The 25,849-nt window shown below is 44.2% G+C and overlaps 1 protein-coding gene across 1 annotated transcript in view; it reads right to left on the reverse strand.

Moving 5' to 3' along the window:
• Positions 1-2,401: 2,401 nt before the first annotated feature.
• Positions 2,402-25,849, reverse strand: part of KPTN (kaptin, actin binding protein) — a 68,644-nt gene continuing 45,196 nt past the window's right edge. The window contains exons 11-14 of the mRNA XM_068250583.1: positions 24,850-24,985; positions 20,768-20,938; positions 8,340-8,984; positions 2,402-2,851 (exon numbers count right to left, since the gene is read on the reverse strand). Of these exons, the coding sequence (XP_068106684.1) occupies positions 8,829-8,984; positions 20,768-20,938; positions 24,850-24,985 (463 nt within the window). The 3' untranslated portion in view covers positions 2,402-2,851; positions 8,340-8,828. The remainder of the gene's footprint in view (positions 2,852-8,339; positions 8,985-20,767; positions 20,939-24,849; positions 24,986-25,849) is intronic.

The following is a 25,849-nucleotide window of genomic DNA, read 5'->3' on the forward strand; positions in this document are numbered from 1 at the left end:
ATGAAAACATTCACACAGAAGGCTTTCGAAGCCTGTAACGACAGGGGAGAGCTGGAGATAAACACCGAATGTGCTAGCGAATGTGGTAACCTTGATGAATTAACATTTACTGACATTTGCTGACATGTGTTGAGCACAAGTCGGTAATTTATCTCATTGCTCTGTCATTTCAGCTTCTCATTCGGTAACAGCTTTGATGAATTAACATTTTCTTAAGTGCTCCGTTAACTCAGCTGTTTTCAGCATTACCGAATGCGGTAATGCTTGATGAATTGAAGCCATTGTCTGAAGTGCCTCTCAGTTTTCCTCTACAGCTAGAGTTAAAACTAGCAAAGGATGAGAAAAAGAGAACGCCAAGAGCCCAATATAGTGTAGTATGTACTGGTAATGTATAATTGGAAGAGTAATAATATTAATTTAATACTCACAAACCAGGGTTACCAGGTAGGCAACCACTGTCAAAGCAGGTGGGGAGATTGTCCTGACCCCACTCAGGATTAAAAAGTCGCTCTCTGTAGTAGAAGAAGGAAGGGTACAACCCTCCACCTAGGGTGGACTTGATGTAGATAATAGGATATCAGAGGCACCAACAGGAGAAAAAACACCAAAAGAACTTAAAAACCCATCTTGGTAATAGAGGAGGTAGTGGTGGACTTACCCCCTCCAAGCAGAACATACGACTGTAGATTTTCAGTCAAAACAATTTTATTGGATACTCCAAACAAAGTGCAACGCGTTTTGTGGGATACAAACCCGCTTCATCAGGCAATAACAGATAGGAGTAAACAGCATCTGCCAGTATCATAAACACTGAGCGCCTCTGTGAGGCAAATATAGCCAGATGTACCAAAAAGTTAATAGAAGGCAAAATACTCAATTAGCTTAAGAAACTATGTTGGTAAGGCTTTAGTGCTGAACTCAGTCAGCTGAATAAAGCAGATTTTACCTCACACTGTCATGGCAACGGTTTCAAAAATTCAGATCCTTAAAAGAAAATACAAATATGAGACTCCATTATATGTTATTAATATCCTATATGCCTGTGAAAAAAATAAATAAATCAGGAAGCCCTAAGGCCTCAATTCACTAAGATCATGCTGGAGATAAGGCAAGAGAAAACTTACCTCCACATAAGAGAGAGTTATCTTATCTCTTCATTCCTTAAGTTACCTTCTCTGTAGTTAAGTTACCTCCTCTGTAGTTATTTTACCTCCTCTGTAGTTATTTTACCTCCTCTGTAGTTATTTTCACATGCAGTTAATAAACAGCCCGTCTTTAACTCTGGAGTTATTTTAAGGATTGAAGAGTTAACTTAAAGAGAATCTGTATTGTTAAAATCGCACAAAAGTAAACATACCAGTGCGTTAAGGGACATCTCCTATTACCCTCTGTCACAATTTCGCCGCTCCCCGCCGCATTAAAAGTGGTTAAAAACAGTTTTAAAAAGTTTGTTTATAAACAAACAAAATGGCCACCAAAACAGGAAGTAGGTTGATGTACAGTATGTCCACACATAGAAAATACATCCATACACAAGCAGGCTGTATACAGCATTCCTTTTGAATCTCAAGAGATCATTTGTGTGTTTCTTTCCCCCCTGAGGGGGGAGTGCATAGCAGAACCACAACACTGAAGAACTTGGCAGCCTTCCAGACACAGGCTGACAAGTCTGACAAGGGAAAGATACATTGATTTATTACAGAGACTGTGATAGTACAAAGTGCTGCAGTAAGCCAGAACACATTAGAATAGCTTTTGGAACTTGTAGGATGATAAAAAACAGGATGCAATTTTTGTTACGGAGTCTCTTTAAAGACAGAAGAGTTAACTTTAGGTTTGCCTGAGGTAAAATGTTTCCTGAATATGACATGCCTTATCACCATGGTAACAACTCTAGAAGAGTTATTAAAGACAGGAGACAAGCTTAGTGAATTGAGGCCTAAGTCTGTGTTTTTTGTGCTGCCAAAGACGGGGGGCTCTGTACTGCGCGCCTGCGTGTTCTCTCGCGTGAGCACGCAGGTGCAGTACTGAGCCGCCGGTCTTTGGGAGAACTCGGCCCCCGAAGACTTCCGAAGTCCCACGCAGCGGGTGATTGAAATGGGAGAACCAGTGCAAGAATGAGAGCAGGTAAGTATCTGCTTCATTTTTTTTTTTAAATGCAGTTACCATTAACTATAAAACTGAAGAAAACTTTTCAAAATCTCCTGTAAATTGTTGTGCTATAACACTGCAATCTCTGGTTAGGAATAAGTCAGGTCAACCCCACATTTATATCCACTTAAAGTCACACACTTATCTATTTTATTTATAAATCAGTAACGTATCATGTAGCGCTGCACAATAGATAAATGGGGTTAACATACAAGGTAGGACTTGCAATGAACACAGAATAAGAAACAGGTTCATGTGGTGGGGTTGATTATCTTTAATGTCTTTGGTAGCAATAGTTCAATGTCTTTTGTAAAAAAAAAAATCAGGTCCGTTCTAGTCCGTGAGAGGGGTGCCAACAGAGAGGGTGCATGATCAAGCTGAAAACACAAGAGGAGAGGGCCCTGCCAGAGGCTTACAATCTAAAGGGTGGAGTAGACAATAGATTCATCTGTTGAGAGGGTGCCCAGCAGTATGCAATAAGTCATTGATGTAGGGGGGTAGGTGAGCATGAATAGGTCAGTCTTGAGCAATCTTTTGAAGGAATTAAAGGTGGAGGCGAATCTGATGGCTGGTGGGAGCGAGTTCCAAAGCGTGGGGGCAGCCCTAGTGAAGCCATGCAGTTGGGTGGGGGAGTGAGAAGAGCTAAGTGAAAACAGGCGAAGGTCGTTAGGAAGATTGGAGGGAGCAGGTCGGTATGAACCTGTGGACAAGAACAGAGATGTAGGTCGTGAAGGTCCCTTGCACAGATTTGTAGGCCAAGCACATAATTTTAAAAATTGATCCTGAAGCAGATAATTAGAACATTGTTGTTCAGCACTTTGAAGGAAGTTTGTCCAATTTAAACATTAGAATTTTAGTTTAGTGTGCTTCGGACTGTTGAGGTGAAAGTGAATGCCACGGTGAGATCAAAAGAGCTGTCTGAGGCCTTCAAAAGGATTATAGCAGCTTGCAAGTCTGGGATTTAAAAAGATTTGATGTACCACAAACTATATTATTCCTCCCATGTCATTCTATTTTTACACAGTATGATGATCCAGTATGCTGTACCCATCTTTGCTGTATTACCTTATATTTTGTTTGCAATTTCTTTGCATGTGTTTGTTTTCATAAAAATGCTATGAAAAAATGTTTTGTAAAAAGAAGAAAGTAGAGAAAAACATTTTAAGGAATTTAAAATCATCTATTCCACTGTTAGGAAAATAGTCAACAAATTGAGGACCTTCAAAACAACTGCAAATGTCCCTACAGTCTCCCCAGAAATTATTTCCAGCCGACATGAAAAAGTAGCCAGGTGGGGTGAGATGAGAGAATGCAGGGCCGGTGCTTCTGTGTGCAACTCTGCTAACAGCATAGGAGGAGGTAAGCCGATGACAGTTGGGTGCTCACCAAAACTAGCTGGGTGGAGCACGCGGCTAAAAGAGCCTGGGGAGAACACTGCCCTAGGTCTGGCCGTCCAAGAACGTTCACCCTGAGAGTAGACAAGATGCTAAAAATGTCTCCAAAACCCGTAAAATATCACAGAAATTACAGCATGATCTTGCTACTGTTGTGAAAGTGCATGCCTCTACAATCAGAAAGAGACTGAATAACTTGCATGGGAGGTGTGCAAGGAGACCTTTGCTTTTTAAGAAACACCAAGGTCAGACTGAAGTATGCTAAAGAGAACATGGACAAAGACCAGCACTTCTGGAATCATTTTCTTTGGGCAGATGAGTCTAAAACTGAATCATTCTAAAAGGACATGTTTGTCATAAGTACAGGAAAACAAACTTCATCCAAACTATGAAGCACGGAGGTGGGAGTGTCAGGGTTTGGGAAAGCTTTGCTACAGCAGGACCTGGCAAGCTCACCATTAAGTATCAGAGGGTGCACAAGAACCTGGTCAGCTCACCATGTGTCAGAGGCTTCTGAAAGCACAACTAAAATGATGCCGTTTTGAAGGCAAAAAGCAGTCACACCAAATTCTGATTTGATTTCGATTTCTTTTCTGCTCACTTTGCCTTTTTAAATTAATGAAAATAAAATATTAACACTTTTTAAAAACATTAAAATCTACCGGAATTTTTTTTTTTTTTTACACCTGCCTAAAACAGAGTGCAGGCAGAGAAAAAGATGGGAAATGCCAGCACTGCTGTAAACTGCTTGTTTATTCATAACACATGGTGCAACATCGTGGATTCAAATTTATGCATATTGAGAAATAAGGAAGGAAGGCCTGGGTAAGAGGATTTTTTTTTTCCTTCGGACATTCCCTTTTAGATCTACCATTAAGAGAAGGCCATGTAAAAGAGGTGGCTGTAACAAGTATGAATCATTTCAAAATTCATTATAAAAATAATAGAAAACCAATACAGTCTGAGACAAATATGCAAGTAAGGGATAAAATAGTGGAAAACCATTACTGTCATCTAACAAGTTTAGGCTTGTGTAAAGATATTTCTGCATATGACCTGCAGTTTTATAAACATTTTGGATGGCTCTTAAAGGATACCCCCCCCCCCCCTCCTCCCCCACACATACACGGAAAAAAAGTTAGATACCTACCTCAGTAAGGGAAGCCTTTGGATTGTCTAGAGGCTTCCCCAATTTTTCAAGACCATCTAAAGAATATTTAAAATGAAAGTCTAATATTGTTAGTCATCATTACACTCCCCTTCCAAGTAAGGTCTGCATCTGCACAGTAGCACAGAGCCGCTTGTGCACCTTTTTCTCCATACTCTGCGCCTGCACAGTGCAGTTGCGCTCGTACACAGAGAGGAGCACGATTGTAACAAGGAAGACTGGCCTGACCAGCAGCTGAGGGGTCGTGGGCATTGGAGAAGCCTTTGGAGCATCCCTACATATTTACGTTAAGGGATCTTTAGCACTACCACCGCTCCATTTTGGAAAATGCTTATTTGCTCGCATTGCCTTATACTCACGTACTGTACATATTTTTCACATTTGCATTTTTCCCATGGCTATGAATACATCCAAAAAAAACAAAAACATATGCATGTTTGGACAAAAGACGCAGTGCATGTAAAACACGAAAATCGGCACACATGAATGCACCACACAAAAGCTCATTTGTTTTGAAAACGTGTAATAGTGTGACTAATCTGTAGGAGCTGAGGGGAAACTTCAACTTTTACATCACCGCAATTCACATACATAGTTGTCTAGGGTGGAATCATTTTTAGTGACAACAGCTTGGATTTTTTTTGCTTTTAACTTGTACTCAAATGTTACCCTTTTGTGCTTAAGTGCTCATGCACATATTTTCTCCCTCCCTACTCAAGCGATTTTGTCTACTGGGCATGCACTTGTTTGTGGTCACCTCCCAGCCAGAATAAGCCCATTCAACCCGCTGGGTCGCACAGACATACAAGGACCCAGTGCTGAATCAGTGGGCTGTAGAAGTATCCAGGAATATGGACTATACAGTAAAAGGGAGATAACCCAGACAATGCAGAAACCAAAGGAAACACAGAAATGAGAAAAACAGGAACCAATAATGCAATATGTCAAAGCATCAGGTAATGATCTGTGTAAGGAGATTTACTCGCACTCTTCCGGCTGCAAGCAGATTGCAACCAATCGGACATACAGTGGAATTCCTGCCACTGCTCGGGTATGAGAAGGTCTTCACAGGTCACCCTCCTGGTTATGAGCCAAGTCCCCAAGCGGAGACCAGGCTGATAAAAACTACAAATTCCAATGGACTATAAAGAGGCTTCCCACTAATAAGTATATAATGTGTACTTTTTTTGCCATTTCAGGATAGCGTTGAAGAATACCCAAGCCGAAGCTCGGGCACAAAATTAGATACCTAAAAAAAGGGAAGCCTCAGAATCCTATTGAGGCTTCCCTCGCTTCTCCGTTGTCTTCCATTGCTGAGCAAAGCCCCCAAAAGATTAGAAACAAGGCATTGCTGCCAATCACATCAGGGCCGCACAGCTCCTCTACCTATAATGTGGCCGTGCACTAGCCGACAGAGCCTGCCCGCGCATGCGCAGTAAGCCAGGGCTGTGGACTCCTCGCTACTGTGCATACGAGCTCACGCGGCCACACTATAGGAATAGGAGCTGTGCGGCCCCGATGTGGAGGAGGCCCGCGCTCAGCAACAGAGGACCACGGAGTAGCGAGAGAAGCCTCTATAGGATCCTGAGGCTTCCCTCTCTTGGCAAGTATCTGATTTTGATCCCGAGCTTTGGCCCGAGATCACTTTAAGCTGTGTAAAAGTGACAAACATTAATAACTAGGCTGTTTTTTTTTTCCTCTCTGCCTGAAAGAGTTAACCTTTCATTTCCTCTCTTTCTTTCCTTCACACTCTCTCCCCCCCCCTTCCCATAATCTACTCTTCTAGACCAGGAAACTAGCCAAACTACAGGATTGTTGGTTGTTTTTCTACCCTCTTCATTTAGGCAAAAACACATACGATAATATATTTCAAATAACACAACTATGATGCAAATGACACCTGCTATCAGGAGGGAACTGATGAAGCCAAATCATTTGACCAGGTAGAGCCATACCCGCCAACTGAGTTGCTGAAACAAAAGACCAAAACAAAAACACCTTCAGGCCCCTTTCACACTGGCGCGTTGCGTTACCCTGTTTTGCTGCAGGGTAACGCTACACCACTGAAAGTCTATGGGCCATTTCCTACCCAGCGACTGGAAGTCACGCAAGTCTATGGCGACGCAGCTTTTTTAAAATGCTCCCCATTTGCATTGCAGTGCGCATGCACAAAGACGTATTTTTTTCAATATATTTCCGAGAAATTGAATTTTGCCCACAGGAAGGGAGAGCTGGAGAGCCTTACTAGAAGGGAGATCAACGCGGTGCAATGCGTTCATGGAACTGCAGCTACAATGCCGGTTTCCAGTGTAAAACCGGCCTCAGACATCCAGGTGAGAGTTTCTATCTCGTCGGACAATTACAGCCATAAAACTTTTTCCTGAAGAGAACAAGCTCTGAGGACAAAGGATAGATAAAGTTGAAAAGTTCATCTATTTTAGCTCTGTTACACCTAATAGACTTCCACTGAGCAGAGACAACAAAACATTAAAACTACTTAGTAAATGTTTAAACCAGCACTGGAAAAACTAAGGCCCACGTGTGCTGTGTGCCGAGAGGTGGTCAGATTCCTCTCCTACCTCCCTGTAGAGTTGAGAGCAGGTGGCGGGGGACTTGAAACCCGCCTCGATTCCCACGCCGCATCTCCATGGCAACAGTGCGTCACAATTACGTGATGTTGGGACGTGCCAGCGTATTGCAAGCTGGCTGCCTGCGTGTAATATGGTGGCATGCCCCAATGTCACGTCATGTGACGCCCTGCTGCCCTGGAGATGCAATGCCGGAATCAGTGATCGAGGTGAGTTTCAAGTCCCCTCCCACGCACAATTCGGCAGGGGGTGGGTGTTTGGAATTTAACCTTTTCGGGACCGCCTCTATGAGATCCTACGCCGCACTTGTGGCTGTTCTAGCCTGATGCGGCGTAGGATCTACGCCGGCCCGCAGTTTCCGCTCCCGACGCGATCGTGCGCACCCGGAGGGGGAGATTAAGCTGTCATATGACAGCCGACATCTCCCCCGAGTGATCAGCAGCCATCGCGTATGGCTGCTGATCACGTGATCACTACGATCGCCGTCGGATCGTAGTGATCAGTTTGACAGCCGCGGCGGCAGGGGGAGAAAGAAGAGGATCCAATCACCTCCCTGCCGTTCCTGCGACGATCGGCGCCCCCCTCCGCTCCGTCTGACGTCAGCGCCGGGTCCGTCAGATAGAACGGAGATGCCGGCCGGAGAAGAGGGTCCCGTGCGGCTCATCGCTGGAGCCTGGAAGGTAAGTGAAGGCTGCGGGCAGAAGGGGGGGCACCTGCCACCATGGGGGGGACACAAATCGGGCAGCCACAGACAGGATCCGGCCGCCTGACCCCCCCAAACGCGCGCAACCCCTTCCCGCGCAAAATGCCTGGTCCTTAAGGGGGGGGGGTAGGTGGCCGGTCCCAAAAAGGTTAAGGAATGCCCAGCCCTGGTTTAAACCATGGTATATATATATATATATATATATATATATATATAAAGTCATTTTTAGGAGTAGAAGGATAGATGCAATGGTTCATCATCAGTTTATTTCCCTCCCACGTTCACTTTCAGGATCAATCATGTTGGTTCTCAAACAACAGACACTATGGTTATACCTATTGTCCTCGCAGCAGGGTGCCTCCCACTTGTCTTCCCTCTTCATAGGCCAGCACAGGCTGTCAGTAGTTCTGTATGAAAATTGTGCCTAAAACCGTCACCTGCAACAACTTGTATAATCCAGTAACAAAAGTGAACAGGCCTCAGTGATATGAATTGCTCAATATTCTCAATTGAAGTGCTTAAATAAAAATTGTTGGCACAATGTTGATGTATGAATATATGGCCAAATTAAAAACCAAATGCAAGTAATGGTCGGAGGTGCTCTGTGGTTTCTTATCTCAGTGAAAACTAAAGTATCAGATAGAACTGAAAGCCACTAGCAGACAAGTGGAATGTCCTTGTATGGGGATTCAAACTCTCTCACATTTAGCAATGTACAGTACTTTGCAGACACCGGAAAACTGATTTCCAACTGATTTAAACCAGGAAAAAAAATGGCTTTAATCGGTTCAACAAAGAGTCCATTCATGTTTGTTTGTCACCTCTCATGTTAGCGTATCTGAGGTGCAGTCAGGTGTGTGGTCATGTGACTGTGCAGACTCTGCTTCTCGCTGTATATGTGATGTGTCTGATATCTTGGCACGCTCCACTTGCTCTCGCAGTCTCTGAATGAGGCAATGTGATGTCTTTGTCAAACTGTGCTGTAGGGAGAGAAGAGGAGAAAGGAGGCTGCATTTATAGATCTATCGATTAAAATTAAATCATAAGTAATGTTGAATAGAAAAATCAAGTGTCAGTTTCTGGTTTTGTTTTGTTTTTTAAACCCTATCTCTAGACACAGTTCTACATATACCATCAAACAGCCTGGTTTAAGTAAGTGCCTTAAAGAGAGCCTGATCTGGGCCCACAGTTCGCTTTAAAGTTACCTTTTCACGTCACATGAGAATTCTACAGCAAAATATTCTACTTTTAGGCTGGTTTCACAGTAGGACGTTGCGTTTTAGGGGACGTTATGGTCGCATAACGTGCCCCTAATGCAACGCCTGGTGCTCTCTGATGTGGACGTCAGAGTGAGCCGCGTTGTGCAGCTCACTCTGGCGTCCGTGATGCATACTCTTGGACGCATGCGGCATCACATGGTCCCGCCCGGCCAATCGCCGCACAGAGCGGCCGCTCCAGGAAGTAAACACTGCACGTCACTGAGTGCAGTGAATATTAATTAGCCATGTGCCTGACCACTCTCCGCTCCTCCCCAACATTACTGAGCATGTGCAAGCAGTCTAACGCGGCTCTGCCGCTTATAAAGTACTGCATGCAGTACGTTGTCTTATGGCGCAGCGTTACTAAGTAACGCAACGTGGGCACTGTGAACAGCCCATTGATTTTTCATTGCTGTGCGGTGAGGTGCGTTACAGGCTGCTCAAACGTGCGCCTGTAACGTCCCACTGTGAATCTAGCCTCAATTCAACTTATGTCCACCGGGGTTATAAAGGGAGGCTCAGATTTAAAGACTGCTCCTGGCCAAAAAAAGTTTGAAAGGCAGTACATATATGTAGTCTATACACTATGCACGGTTAGATGAACATATAAAGTTTACATCTAGAACAGATTCACATTTATATCTGTAGTAGCATCTCTATCATTCTCCTCATGCTGATTCCAAGTACACCCTCAGCATTGTGTCCTCCCCTCCAGCCTGGTTCCCTCCCCTCCCTCCCCTGCTCTCTGCCTGTCTGGTTCAAGGAAGAAGCAGCCTTCCAACCTGCCCACTTGGTGAGGGAGTCACACAACTCTTTAAAGTGAACCGAGCACCTTTTTAGCACTCAGGACATTTCTATAGCACATGAAAAATGCATGCCAACAATCTGTTTCATTATTAAAATAAACTTTCATTTACCTTTGTATTGTACTTTAAAAGTAGTAGTATTAGCCTGTTTCAGCAGACCTGACCGTCCGCAGAGCTCTCAGGAAGCTAATTATTTTATTGAGCTAATTACCCATAAGTAAACAATAGCTTTTCTCTCAACAAAGGGGGTGGGTAATTAGGACTGTTTGACACACACACTATGTCTTTGAAGAAACAGTCCTTCTGGGCAATTAAGAAAAGGTGGGGGAAAGGCTGCGCGTCCCTAAACACATGCTGCAATTGAATGGTTAATCGCACGGGCATACACCACCTCTGCTAGACTGAAAAATGCATGCTCTGCATCCAAGACAAGTGCTAACATTTATTAAACTAGGAGGAACTTTAGCTTCCAATATGGTTTGCATGCAAAGTATATTATACTAGACACTTGCGCCACGGTGAGGCAAACCTCCGGGCAAGTGACCTAACCTAAATTTAAAACCTTGGGAGCAGCTAAGCAAAAAAAATGTGTAACTTACATTTGGTTGAACAGCGAGGAGAACGCCAGCGCATACCACTAAGGCTGCATCCGAAATGACCACCAGCTCAGTGTGCAGCACCTAAATAGGTTTTCTGCACACTTTGCATTCAATTCAGATGCAAATCATATGCAAATCTGTTACTACTTCTTATGTAAACAGGAAACTCAGGAGGAGGGGCTGGGAGCAGCTAACCTGACAGTTACATAGCTACAAAGTTAAGAAAAGGTGGGGGAAAGGCTGCGCGTCCCTAAACACATGCTGCAATTGAATGGTTAATCGCACAGGCATACACCGCCTCTGCTAGACTGAAAAATGCATGCCCTGCATCCAAGACAAGTGCTAACATTTATTAAACTAGGAGGATCTAGGAGCATGCAAACCATATTGGAAGCTAAAGTTCCTCCTAGTTTAATAAATGTTAGCACTTGTCTTGGATGCAGGGCATGCATTTTTCAGTCTAGCAGAGGCGGTGTATGCCTGTGCGATTAACCATTCAATTGCAGGATGTGTTTAGGGACACGCAGCCTTTCCCCCACCTTTTCTTAACTTTGTAACTGTCAGGTTAGCTGCTCCCAGCCCCTCCTCCTGAGTTTCCTGTTTGCATAATAAGTAGTAGCAGATTTGCATATGATTTGCATCTGAATTGAATGCAAAGTGTGCAGAAAACCTATTTAGGTGCTGCACACTGAGCTGGTGGTCATTTCGGATGCAGCCTTAGTGGTATGCGCTGGCGTTCTCCTCGCTCTTCTGGGTAATTAGCCCAATAAAAGAATTAGCTTCCTGAGAGCTCTGCGGACCGTCAGGTCTGCTGAAACAGGCTAAAAATACTACTTTGATTGTAAAATACAAAGGTAAATGAAAGTTTATTTTAATAATGAAACAGATTGTTGGCATGCATTTTTTCATGTGCTATAGAAATGTCCTGAGTGCTAAAAAGGTGCTCGGTTCACTTTAAGGGCAGCTTTAAGATAATACATGGTGTGTTATGGGGGAGCAGGACAAGACAGAACATTTATATCACGCTTTTTTCCTGGCAGACTCAAAGCACCAGAGCTGCAGCCAATAGCGTGCGCTCAGTAGGCAGTAGCAGTGTTAGGGAGTCTTACCCAAGGTCGCCTCACTGAATAGGTGTAGGCTTACTGAACAGGAAGAGCAGAGATTTGAACCCCCCCCCCCCCCCCCCCTTTTTTTTTTTTTTTTTTTTTAAGAACAAGGTGTTTTGTACATTGAACGTTGCTGCACACTAGCATAGCTGAACATCATGTCATGTTCAGCTATGCTAGAGCCCGTTTCAGCGAAGTACAAATACAAGTACATTAAAAATAAAACCAATGCATGTAAATGGAGTTATTTCCATTGAATGTGAATTTTCATATGTGGTGCAATGCATAAAAAAATTGATTGTTAGACACATACATAAAACATGAAAACGTATGCGAAATGTAATAGCCTAGTGGAATAGAAGTAATCGTTCCATGCAACCCACTTTAAAGACACTATACAAAATACTTTTTTTTTTCAATTCTTTTATGGTTTGAATTTGTCATGGTTTCTGTTCATTTGGAATTTTTGCAATTGAAAAATAAATGCAAAGCCTGCAAATACCGATACTTCTTGTTTTAAGAAGACAATGGTGTTTCTGGTGGCCATACATGGTACAATTTTTCAATTAGATAATTTAGTTTGATTATTCTGTTAAATCGAATATAAAGATTTTTCCAGCATGTCCGATCATTTTTCCAGAAAAAACAGGATAATTGCTCGAATTTCTTGATCGAAAAAAAAAAAAATTTCAACTTTAATTCAATTCGATCATTTAGATCGAATAAACGGGAAAATCGAACGTTTTTATTGTATCGTGTATGGGCACCATTAAAAAGACTATACAGTCAAAAAACACTTGGTCCGCATGCAGTTCTTATGTAAAGATATACTAAATTCCATTGTCTTCAGTGACCCTCCTGCGGCGACTTCCAGAGGCTAGCCCTGCCCCTTGCAGCCGAGTGCCATAGCACCCTCTATATTGGAGATAGTGCGCCACAAAAGCGCCAGGGCACTGGGCTGCAAGGGGGTGGGGCTAACTGCCAGTAGTCGCCACACGGAGACTCAATGAGGTTGAGTAATGCTGAAAGGACCAAGGAAGGCAGTATAACTTTTTACAAGAATGGCATGCGGACCAAGTGTTTGACTATATAGACTTTTTGAAGAAACACCATTGTCTTTTTAAAACAAAAAGTACCAGTATTTGCAGGTTTTGCATTCATTTTAAAATTGCTAGAATTCCAAATGAACAGAAACAGTGACACCTACTGCCTGAATTTTGCAATTCAAATCATGAGATAATTGACAACGGAAGTTGTGTTTCATCATTAACTGCTCTTAACTAAACTCCCCGAGCAGGTTTTGCATCTCATCAGTTTAACCAATAAAATGATTTTTAATGGGGCATATTGTATAATTGTATAAGTAATAAAATCTTACAAACATTGACTTGGCTGTGAATAAGAAAAAAGGTTTTCTGCATTGTGTTTTTGTATGCATTTGCACTTTTCACGCGTTTTTGGTGTGTTTGCGTTTTTTCAATATTCTCCGTTTTCGAATGGAGAAAAAAACAGCATCACAGCGCCATGAAATATGCTGGTGCTTTATAAATCATTATTATTATTATTCATCTTATATTCTCCCCTTAGGAAAGTATTTTATGTGAATTGCATGCAATTCGATAACAGTAAGCAAAATAAGCACACAATAGAAAAAGCAGATGTGCGTTTTACTATGCGGCCCATAGACGGTCTATTGTGTGTGAAAATGCATGCATTTTGCGCAGTCTTTAACCTCCTTAGCGGTAATCACAAGTACAGCTCAGGGTGGAAAAAACATGCCAGGAGGATCCCCAGGGAACAAGTCACTATCGGAGGTACATGATGCGGGATCAGCCCGCTAATGGTGAGCATAAGTGCCCCCAGTATAGGTAGCCAAGTATAGGTACCCCAGTATAGGTTAGCTAGCTTTAGGTGCCCCAGTACACATTAGCTAGCTATAGGTGCCCCAGTATAGGTTAGCCATCTATAGCTGCCCCAGTATAGGTTAGCCAGATATGGGTGTCCCAGTACAGGTTCGCTAGCAATAGGTGCCCCGAGTATAGGTTAGCCAGGTATGGGTGCCCCAGTACAGGTTAGCTAGCAATAGGTACCCCCAGTATAGGTTAGCCAGATATAGGTGCCCCAGTATAGGTTAGCTAGTTATAAGCTCCACAATACAGCAGTGTTCTCCCCAGGATCAATCAAGTGGGCGTGCCGCCCGGGTAAAATCAATTACCGCCCGGCTGCCTGCAGTCCCATCAGCACGTGGCCGGGTATCGCACTGGGTTAAGTAGCAAAAACCAGCGCTGCTCCTGAATGTGCACAGAGCAGCGCTGCAGAGTAGCATAGACGTCATCCGTAGCGTGTCCGTCCCCCTCCTGCACATAGGGGCTCTAGCAGAGAAGTTTTCACTCACTGCTCCTCGCCGTTCGGGTTATCCTGCTTGCCTGTCACCGGCTCATATGTATGATGCCCTCTGGTGGCGAGGCGCCACAGCATAGCGACATAGATGTGAGCCGGTGACAAGCAAAGCAGGGGAATGACAGGCAAAGCAGGGGAACCCGAACGGCGAGGAGCGGTGAGTGAAAACTTCTCTGCTAATAGAGCCTGTATGTGCAGGAGGGGGACGGACACGCTGCTGATAAGGACTACACTCTGTCTGCTACTCTGCTCTGCCGGAGGATGTTTGAAAACTCGGGGGGAGGGGACATTAACACATCAACTCACTGAGCTGAGATTGTGTTAGCACGATTCTGCCCGGCATTTGGCTGAGGGGGCAATCGGGGGTCAGGGTTGCACTACAAATATGTCTGGGTCACTCAGGGGGGGGAGGGGTCCAGGCTGCTATGGATCTCATGGCTGGAGCAGCAGATGAGTCAGTGGAGCTGTGAGAAGCTACATGCACAGCTTGATGATACTCCTGACACTGACATGCTGTTGTAGCAATGTGTTCAAAATAAGAAAGATGTCATCAATGCTGTGTGCATACCTGAACCACAGATATAACAATGCAGTGTTCTCCCCAGGATCAAACAGGTGGGCGGCCCTGGTAAAATCAATTACTGCCCGGCGGGCTGCGTTCCCAGCTGCCATCACCGGCCAGCTATCGCGCACGATGGTCCTGAATCTGCACAGCTCTGTGCACGAGATCTCGCGCTTCCCGGCGAGCTTGTGCGGTCACAGTCTCAGCGGTAGTAAGAGGCGGGACCAGCGCCCGAGGCTAAGCCGACAGTCTGTCATCGTGCACGGACACTACTGTCAAGCCTGTAAGTATCCGCATCCGCCACCTACCCCCCTAATGTGCAATGTGCCGCCGCCCCTATAATTTACCTGTCCGTGTGCACCGCTAGCTCCAGGCTGCGTCCATCATCCATACACATGCCCCACGTGGCTGCCAGCGTGCATATGGGCGCATGTGTGGGACATAATTAGAGCATATTTTATTTTCCACACCACCAAATTTCCCCGTGCCGCCCCACCCGGCTACTTTTTCATGCCACCCGGCTGGAAAAAAATCCTGGGGAGAACACTGTACAGGTTAGCTAACTATAGGTGCCCCATTATATGATTCTCCCCCCCCCCCCTTTCAGGAATAGCAGGTCGACCGGCACTGTTACTCACCGTGCCTCTCTACCGCCCCGATCGCACCAACAGCTCCGGTCTTCTCTGTCTACAGTACCAGGATGCCGCTTGATAACGTCATCAAGCCACATCCTGGTACTGTGGACATAGAAGAGGAGCTGGTGGTGCTATCGGCGTGGGAGAGAGGCACGGTGATTACCAGCACTGGCCGCCCGCCTGCTATGCTGCAGAGGAAGAGAGAGAGAGGGAGGGTGAGAGGAAATCACTGCAGGGTGGGAGGATCGCTGAAGGGGGAGAGGGGCCACCTATACTGGGCTCCATATAGCTAGCTAACCTATACTGGGGGTACATGGTGATCTGCAAAACCTCCTGAACGGCATGCCTGATACTGTGTTGGGCATACCGCCCAGGACGTTAAAGTGAAAACAACCTACAGTTTAACTTGCCATTCCTTAACTAAATAAAAACAATAGCTAATTGCATGAAGTGAATGGCTGCCCAACTATCATCTTTGTATAATAATATTTTTACATGAAGTATGCATTATGTTACATAGCGTTTCTTTATCCCTGTTTCTCTACATTTATTACTGTCATCACATAGAGAAAATCTAAAACCCTCCAGAAATGTGAATCAATAACAAGCCTCTCTTGGGGCACATGAGATCATTAACTGGCAGCAACTTTTTTTTCCAAATTATATTTTACAATCTGTGGTTCCCGTATTTAAACCACTTACAATCAATTTGCATTTCTCCTCACTGCATCTATAAAGATTTATTAGAATCGTGAATTAATAAGAAGACAATACATGCACTGTATAAATAATTATTTTACCAGCAAGCCTGATACTGAATGCTGAATGTCAAAGAGGAAAGGTGGCAAATGAATGCTATGTTTAGAGGGAACCTAGACTGGAGAAGGACGTGGATTTTTACATTTAAAATAATACCAGTTGCCTGACTCACCTGCTGATCCTGTGTGTCTAAAGGTGCGTACACACATGCGACTGTAGTCGTTTGAAACGATCGTTCCCCGATCCTTTCAAACGACGATCGTTTGAAAAAAAGCAGCCAACGACCATGAAGTCTAATGACGGACGAGCTAGATCGTTCAAAACGAATGATCTAGCTTGGCGGATTTTTCCCAACGACGATCTTTTGCAAAAGTAGTACATCGTTGGAAACGATCGTTCGTACTAGGCTTGACATACGCATTTCACTATTTCTCCATGGAACTTTTCATTTTTATGCGCAGGCGCAATAGTTACTTTTACGTGATGTAACGATCGTTCTAACGATCTGATCGTTACACACCTTTTAAAACTAACTTTACTTAGGTCGTTCTTTCATCAAAAGTTTGTTCGTCGTTGACAACGAACGATCGTTGTCGCATGTGTGTACGTAGCTTAATACTTTTAGTCACAGCTCCTCAACTAGCATGCAGATCAGGTGTTCTGCCTAAAGTCAGACAGGATTAGCTGCATGCTTGATTCAGGTGGGTCATTCAGCCACTACTGCAGCCAAAGAGATAAGCAGGACTGCCAAGCAACTGGTATTGTTTAAAAGGAAACATCCATATCCCTCTCAGTTAAGGTTCCCTTTAAAACTGGCCCCGCCATGGGTGTTCAGGGATGTAACATTGCCTTTTAAATGTTTTTTAATAATTTTATACATATTTCAGGGCTGTCCTTCCATCTTAGTTTTAGCTGTTTGTTTCATTGCCAATTACTGCTGTTTTTTTTTGTTTTTTTTAAAAGCATCTACAGGAGCTGCCATCTTGCTGGTGACATCAGCAATTAACTGCATTTTGTCCTTGAAGTGCTGACAAAACAGAAGCTGTCACTTGCATACTTGAAAATTAACTCTTTCAGGCAGAAAAAAACAAATTATTATTATTATTATTATTATTATTATTTATATAGCGCCAACATCTTCCGCAGCGCTGTACAGAGTATATTGTCTCATCACTTAACTGTCCTTCTGAGGGGCTCACAATCTAATCCCTACCATAGTCATATGTATATATTGTGTAGTGTATGTATTGTAGTCTAGGGCCAATTTAGGGGGAAGCCAATTAACTTATCTGTATGTTTTTGGGATGTGGGAGGGAACCGGAGTACCCAGAGGAAACCCACACATACACAGGTAGAACATACAAACTCCATGCAGATGTTGACCTGGCTGGGATTCGAACCAGCGACCCAGCGCTGCAATGCGAGAGTGCTAATCACTACGCCACCGTGCTGCCTGGTTATTAATATGTTTTGCCCTCTCCATTGACCTGTTTATCACATGTCACATGTTGCATCAGGTACACATTAAGGCCACTTTTACACTCGCATTGCAAGTGTGCGTTGCGAAACCCTGTTTTAGCGCAAGGTAAGGCAAAGGCAATGCAACTGTATTGGCCCTTTTACACTTACTGCGTCATGCCGGAAGCTTCCCAATTGCCGCCGAGCCGACGCAAACTCTGCAGCGGGGTACCGCATGATTCTGCAGCAAGGGGAAGTCATTGGACGATGCGGTGCGCATGTATGGACGACAAGAATCCCAGTGATATACTTCCTGTCCAACAAGGAGTACGTCACTGAGCATGCGTGAGGGGCGGAGCTATGCATGAGATTGTCCGCGCACTCTGCAGCAGGGTCATTTGTTTGTCATTTTTGGTGTTGCGGTGCGATGAGACAGGAACATCACATTGCACCACAATGCAAAAATTATGTGCAAACTAGTCTCAATGTTTCTTATTACACATTCCATCAGTATACGTTCCCTTTAACCTTTGCACCAGGCTGGGAATATTGTGAATAGTCCATTTGTCTCTCTCTAATCCAATGTAAATAAAGCAGCACTGTCTGGAAAGATGAATTTACCAAGGATTGTGTTTTGCTGGGACAGATGAAATAAAGATTAAATGCACACTAGGGCAGCACGGTGGCATAATGGGTAACACTTTTGCCTTGCATCGCTGGAACCCCGGTCGAATTTCCAGCCAGGTCAACGTCTGCAAGGAGTTCCTATGTTCTCCCCGTGTCTGCATAGGTTTCCTCCGGGCACTCAAGTTTCCTCCCACATCCCAAAAACATATAGATAAGTTAATTGGCTTATCCCTAAATTGGCCCTAGACTATGATACCCTCTTTCCCTGAAAATAAGACCTACCCTGAAAATAAGCCCTAGCTGGAATTTTGAGCATGCTTGAAATATAAGCCCTACCCTGAAAATAAGCCCTAGTGGAAGTTAAAGAGGAGGAAGAGGCAGCCAGTAAGTGGGGACACAGTGGTGCTGTTCCAATGGGGCACTGATCCTGTCATCCCAGCACACAGCAAGGTTATCAGCTGTGTGCAGGGAAGACAGAGCAGGTGCCTGATCAGTACAATAGCATACTTTCAAATCCATGAACATCACAGTACAAAGGAACAGGAAATGTTCTGCTGAGAGACACTTCCTAATAGAAATAAAAGACATCCCATGAAAATAAGCCCTGGCACATCAAAGACGGTACATACACTACACAATACATACATAGACAAAGATTATGGTAGGTATTGGATTGTGAACCCCTCTGAGGAACAGTTAAGTGACAAGACAATATACTGTATACAGCGCTGTGGAAGATGTTGGCGTTATATAAATACTAAATAATAATAATAGTTTCTATGTTCTCAGTGTCTGTGTGGGTTTCCGGGCACTCCGGTTTCCTCCTACATCCCAAAAACATACAAGTAAACTGTGACGGACGAGCCGTCAGTGCGCAGAAAACGCAGCCGCAATCGATTTCCTGCCTCGATTGTCGTTGCGCTGCCAAATCAGAATCTCATGTCTGTGGACACCAGGCAGTCCAGCCTGGGGGGTCTCTGCTGTCTTCAGGGGAGTTAGTTAGCAGAGTTCTTTTCATGAAGCCTGTGCCCTGTGACTTGCTAATTAAGCCAGAGGTGTAACACTCAGATGTTAATTAACAAAGCAGGAGTCTTTTCAGAGCCAAGGAAGCTAATCCCAGCAGGAGGCAGACTTAGGGGAACCATTCAGCCAGAATAGGGAAACATAGAGTTATGATCTTTATGCATGTTTTAGAAGTACCATACATCGGAGAGCTGTGGAAGTTATCTCATTCTGTTGGTCCGGATCTTGTGAGTATTTTGATATTAAATTGGGGCCACTGGCATAACCAGAACTCGGGGAATTCCACCGTTTTTTAACCGGGCATGCCAACATGCCCAAGTTTGGTATCATATGAACTGGGCTAGTCTGAGAAATATGAATATGTGATGGTCATGTGTGTGCGGAAAGCGGAAGCCGAGATATGACCAAAGTCATATTTGATGGGCATAGAGCACCCAGCCAGGGAGCTCACCGCCCCTGTCCAACCCCTGGGCTGTACTTGAGGCTCCACCCAAAGGTGGGCATTGTTCAAAAGTGTTTGCAAGGAACCACTCTGGCAGTCCTCCCATTCCATCCATATGAGAACATTCTTCTGCCAGCCAGAGGACACATGGCTGGCGACCATCTTGCTGAACTTTGAATTGAGCTCTGAAACAAAGGGCACATGGCTAGCGGCCATCTTGAACTGAACAAAGGGCATCCTCCATTTTGTTTGGATTTTAAATCTTGCTGAACTTTGAATTTATCTCTGGAACAAAGAACTTTGCAAACTTGAAACCAAGGACTTGATGATTTTCCCACAAAAGGACATATTTCCACAAACCCTAAGTATTTTCTCCCTTTTTATTTCATACTGGCTATTACTGTTTTAATAATTGTTGATTTTAATAATTGTATGTATATAATAATTATTTATTTTGCCTGTGAATAAAAGACTTTATCAAAGTCATTCACTGTTCTGCTACCCTGCTTTTCAGCCATACACAGAAACTGATCCCAGGTCTCTGGAGAGACGCTACTACTATTGTTTGTTGTTGGCTAGACAGAATAGAGTGTGTTTAACCATTTTTATTCGCAGGACTAGTCAGTCAGCGGGCTCCTCGGGCCCATGGTAACTGAGGTGGTGGCAGTTATACCCTGAATCGTGTGTAGGTTGTAATTACCGTACCTCACAGGCTCCCTTCTGGTTTGTCTGCGGCCAATTCCCCAACGGTTCCTGCGCATTGACTGCGACCAGAGTTCGCACGATCCGTGCGCTGGCACCGTTTGGAGGCAATTTGCGGTCTGACCAAAGGGCCTCTTGTGACATAAACTAATTGGCTTCCCCCTAAATTGGCCCTAGACTACCATAACATGACTAGGGTAGGGATTAGATTGTCATCCCCTCTGAGATCAGTTAGTGACAAGGCTATATATGCTCTGTACAGCGCTGCGGAAGATGTTGGCGCTGTATAAATACTAAATAATAATAATACTAACATACGGCAAGCATAAGAACTGATGAGCCATAGAAATGAAATAAGAATATTCTGCAGGGTAACAGGATTCACCTGCAGGATGTGCAGTCCTTTCAGACACACGATGGCCAGTTCATACAGCCCGTCCCACGTCAAATCCACAACAGCCATGCACAGCAGAGGACTTGAAAAACTTCTTTGCCACAGGAGCTGGAACTGACCGCCTATGCCTCCTTGTCTCATGTACTTGTAACACAGCAGCTCCTGAGAAGGAAAAGGGTGGAGAAATCAGTTTAAAGTGATGTGGTGGAACAAGGTCTTATCTAAAAGAAAATTTCTTCTCCAATCTAACAGCTTCGGACTGCTGCAGGATCACGAGCACACAAGGAACATGATGAAAGCAGTATGCAAGGCCTGCTAACAGCTTGTTGTGTGTTTTTTCCTTGGCAAAACCTTTATGAAATCAGCGTATTCCTCTGCTTCCCACTACAGTGGAAAATTTAGCTTCAAATATATGAAAATGGTGCTCAATATTTATCTTTAGGCTGGAGTCACAGTAGTGCTTTACATGATGCATGCATCATTCCGAACTGCAACTGAAAAGGGACAGAGCATTTAATACAAAGTCTTGCTGCAGCAAGTAAGAATAACGCAATCCGTTACATGGTGGTTTGGTTATAAGCCCTATAGAATTGTGTGGGCAATGAGGTGATATGCAGAATTATTCTGCAATGCAACCGAACACTGAACTATCCCTTAACCACTTGAGGACCCAGCCTTTACATCCCCTTAACGACCAGCGCTTATTACAGAGATCTGTGCTGGGTGGGCTCTACAGCCTCCAGCACAGATCAAACATTAGGCAGAGCGACCAGATCACCCCCCTTTTTTCCCCACTAGGGGGATGATGTGCTGGGGGGGGGGGGGTCTGATCGCTCCTGCCTGCGTGTGGCTGGCGGGGGGGCACCTCAAAGCCCCCCCCCACCGCAGGATTCCCCCTCTCCCTTTCCTCCCTCCCTTCCCCGGAGATCGGAGGCTGCACAGGAACGTATCTGTCATGTGACAGCGATCCCCGGCCGCTGATTGGCCGGGGATCGCTGATCTGGTACAATGCTGCTACTGTTAGCAGCGTTGTACAAATGTAAACAAAGCGGATTATTTCCGCTTGTGTTTACATTTAGCCTGCGAGCCGCGATCGGCGGCCCGCAGGCTATTCACGGAGCCCCCCGCCGTGAATTGACAGGAAGCAGCCGCTCCCGCGAGCGGCTGTTTCCTGATTAATTAGCCCGCAGCCGGTGACGCAGATTTGCGTCGCTGGTCCTGCAGCTACCACTTTGCCGAAGCGCGTTATGAGTGCGCGGTCGGCAAGTGGTTAAAGAGGAACTCCAGTGAAAATAATGTAATAAAAAGAGTGCTTCATTTTTACAATAATTATGTATAAATGATTTAGTCAGTGTTGGCCCATTGCAAAATCTTTTAAATCCCTGATTTACATTCTGACATTTATTACATGGTGACATTTTTACTGTTGGCAGGTGATGTAGCTGCTGCATGCTTTTTTGGCAGTTGGAAACAGCTGTAAACAGCTATTCCCCACAATGCAGCAAGGTTCACAGACAGGAAACTGCCAGGAGTACCATAGTCCTCAGAGTTTGTTGTGGGAGGGGTTTCACCCCAATATCAGTTATACAGCTCCTCCTGATGGTCTGTTTGTGAAAAGGAATAGATTTCTCATGTAAAAGGGGGTATTAGCTACTGATTGGGATAAAGTTCAATTCTTGGTCGGAGTTTCTCTATAAGGGTGCCATACACTTATAGATTTGCAGCAGATTCGACCATCAGATAGATTTCGGTCAGATGCCTGTCAGGTCAAATCTGACAGGAATCACACTAGGAACAGATTTCCAATAGATTTCAGAATTAAATCTATTGGAAATCTTATCTAAATGCATTATTGGACCATTAGATCCAATGCAACTCTATGGGCTATCGACCTGGATTTTCCATCCTGTCAGATCAAATCGATCGAAATCGGGCACAAATCGATAGATTTGATAGAATCGATTTGCAATCGATCGAATCGATAGCTGAAATCGACCAGTGTATGGGCCCCTTTAGGGTTAAACAGCGATGGTCACGTGACCACCATTGTCCATCATGGCACTGTTCTTGTTTACAGACTGGCAGAACTGTTGTATTCAACCTCTGCCCATCCATAGATGCCTATGGAAGAGGAGTGGAGTAGAAAGTCAGCCACATACCCCACACTAGAATCTTGTTTGGGAGTGGTCCACTGAAAGTAGTGTTATACATTTTTTTTGCAATAATTATGTATAAATAATTTAGTCAGTGTTTGCCAATTGTAAAATCTTTTCTCTCCCTGATTTACATTCTGACATTTATCACATGGTGACATTTTTACTGCTGGCAAGTGATGTTAGTGGAAGGAGATGCTGCTTGCTTTTTTGGCAGTAGGAAGCAGCTGTTATTTCCCACAATGCAACAAGACTCCCACAGTGTGATGTGCTGTGAGGCACTGACATTTGTGGGAGGGCTTACACCACAAAATGAGCCATACAGCCCCCCCCCCCCCCCCCCCCGATCCATTTGTGAAAAGGAATCGATTTCCCGTGGTAAAGGGGGTATCGGCTACTGATTGGGATAAAGTTCAATTCTTGGTTACGGTTTCTCCTTAAGGTTCTATGATAAAGAAACCTTGATTTGCATGTCTGTGAAATAGTAAAAAAATAATACTGCTCAATACTGATACACTACTGCAATTAACAAACTGCTATGGCAGAGAGCATTTCTATGCAGAAATCACACTTCCTGACAACTTGGGACTCTTCAGAGAGAAATCACACATCCTGCAACCACTGACAGGACTACGCTCTCTCGCACATTCTTTATTTAATTACATCCATTGTTTACACCTTCTCCACTAGCTGCAACTTCTCCTACGCCCGACAGGAGCTAGGGGGCATTAATCTAATTAACCAGGAGCTGTTACATTGCCATTCACCCTCCCCAAGAGATATATTCTGAGAGAAGAAAGCACGATCGTGTTTGGGCGGCAGAATGATAGAATAGAAGGCATATATTTCTGTGTTTGCCTCTGAAAGGAGAGAGAGTAACCAAGCAGCTCGGGGTGATCCAAACCACTAGGAAGGAGATGACTCAAACATAAAAATAAGATTGAGATTTATTTTTTTGTCATAAATGAAAGGGTAGCATTTCTAAGACCAAAACATGGGGAAAATCCAAGGACATCCCTGAAATCAGGAAAACTGATGCCCAATTCAAGTCACGGGGAGAGACTAGTTTTTGTTTTAATTGGTGACCTATCATTGGTGGAGGGTTGCATCCTCAGCCCATCACCAGGAAAAATGACTGTTCCCAAGCAGGCTTGGGTTTGTTCTCCACATCTGCACATCAAATGTGTCCCACTTCTAGAGTGACTGCTACTGATAGAGGGTTTGGCCCGCTCTCAGTCTAATCCCCTAGGAGTGTCTCGTTGTTTGATCCCTGATGGACCCAAGATTGCTCCTCTTTTTCATAGCATCAGGTTGAGTTGGTGCTGTCGTAACAATCGGCCCAAGCTTCCTTAGGGCTGTAGTGCTTCCAATGGCCCCCCTAGGCACGTTGTTATGGGCTCTACATGGGTGAATACTCCTTATATACTTTGGGGTAGCGCTGGTTGGCCACCTATTGTTTTGTATTTTTTTTCTTGATATGCTTAGGATTCCCCCTTTGTAAAATGACTTCAGACACATCTTGTTCTACTATTGTCATATTTGTTTTTGAAAATGCAAAATAAAAATCTTAAAAAAAACCAAAGTGGCCCACTTTTGTGAGCATACTTCTATAGATGACTATCTAATCCACTCATGATTCTAAGAAGCTATTACACTATATATGTCTCTCGACCTCACCCATTATATCTTAGTCAAGTACTTAGGGTTCCTTTGTTAATATCATCAGATTTGTGTGGCTTTGTTCTGCTGTGCATGCATGGACCTTACTTGCATTGCAAAATTTACATAAATTTGCAGAAACTCTGAATTATTTGCATATCATTGATCATCTCTAATCACAAGTGCCCCCCAACCTGGGGCAAGCTGTACATTTTGGTGATCCCTACAGGGTCCCACTGATTAAACATAACTTTGCCTTACTTGTCCATATGTTCCCAGTAAAACCTCTGGTTCTCCATCAAAATCTACATCGACTGACACAGCGCAGAGAACGCTGTCAAACTGATCACTGTCCGGTAAGAGGAGTTGCTCTCGGAGACCATTTTGTAAAATGTTCCTGCAAAAATATTAGAACAGACAGTGAACAGCTGTCACAATGTAAGTAGGATGTATATACATATACCCTTCATTCCAAATTATTCATAGAAAATTAGGATGCAACATCTGAAACCTTTACTAAATAGCCCAGTAATAAACAAACTATTAAATAACATTGTTCTACTACTTCACAAAGTAGTGTCGCCTCTTTAACCAGAGTAGCAAAAAGGGCTGATAATGTCTCCCCTCTCGCTGAAGACACGACACAATTTGAGGTATCGCTGAGAACTGAGATAAATGAGCAGATGAAGATCACAATTCAGTACAAATCTGGAAAGCATACTGCAGCACGCAGCCGAATCCCTAAGCCGTGCCGAATCAGGCTGCGACTACGCAGTAGAATAGGAGCCGCGGCCAAATTGGAAACGGCCATAGCTCCCAGTGGTAATAGGCCCTTAAACAGCCAAGAAACTATGAGCAACGGCTTGAGATAAGGTTTTACTGCAGGAAAGTTCAAAGGGTCACTACTTCTGCTGCGTAAAATAGAGAGTGTGGATTTGAAACATGCAAATGTGAAAGTCTGATGCAGTGTTGTAAATAAAGCTAAAATCACTGAAAACAAAAATGAGATTTCTCTTTACTACTAATGTCCTATTTATCTGTACAATTAGTTATCTCATACTTTTTTTTTCCCCCCTTCAGATTTGCTTTAACCACTTGAGGACCGCCCCCAGCCGATGGTCGGCGGCAAAGACTGGGCCTAAACGACCGCAATACGCCCATCGGCGGGGGCGGGAGTGGTTATGCGGCGATCGCGTCATTCGTGACGCGATCAGCCGCTGGTGACTGGCTCCGCCCCCCTCGCGCTGTAACCCGCCAGCTG

This window comes from Hyperolius riggenbachi, chromosome 8 (assembly GCF_040937935.1).
Source record: "Hyperolius riggenbachi isolate aHypRig1 chromosome 8, aHypRig1.pri, whole genome shotgun sequence".
Lineage (NCBI taxonomy): Eukaryota > Metazoa > Chordata > Amphibia > Anura > Hyperoliidae > Hyperolius > Hyperolius riggenbachi.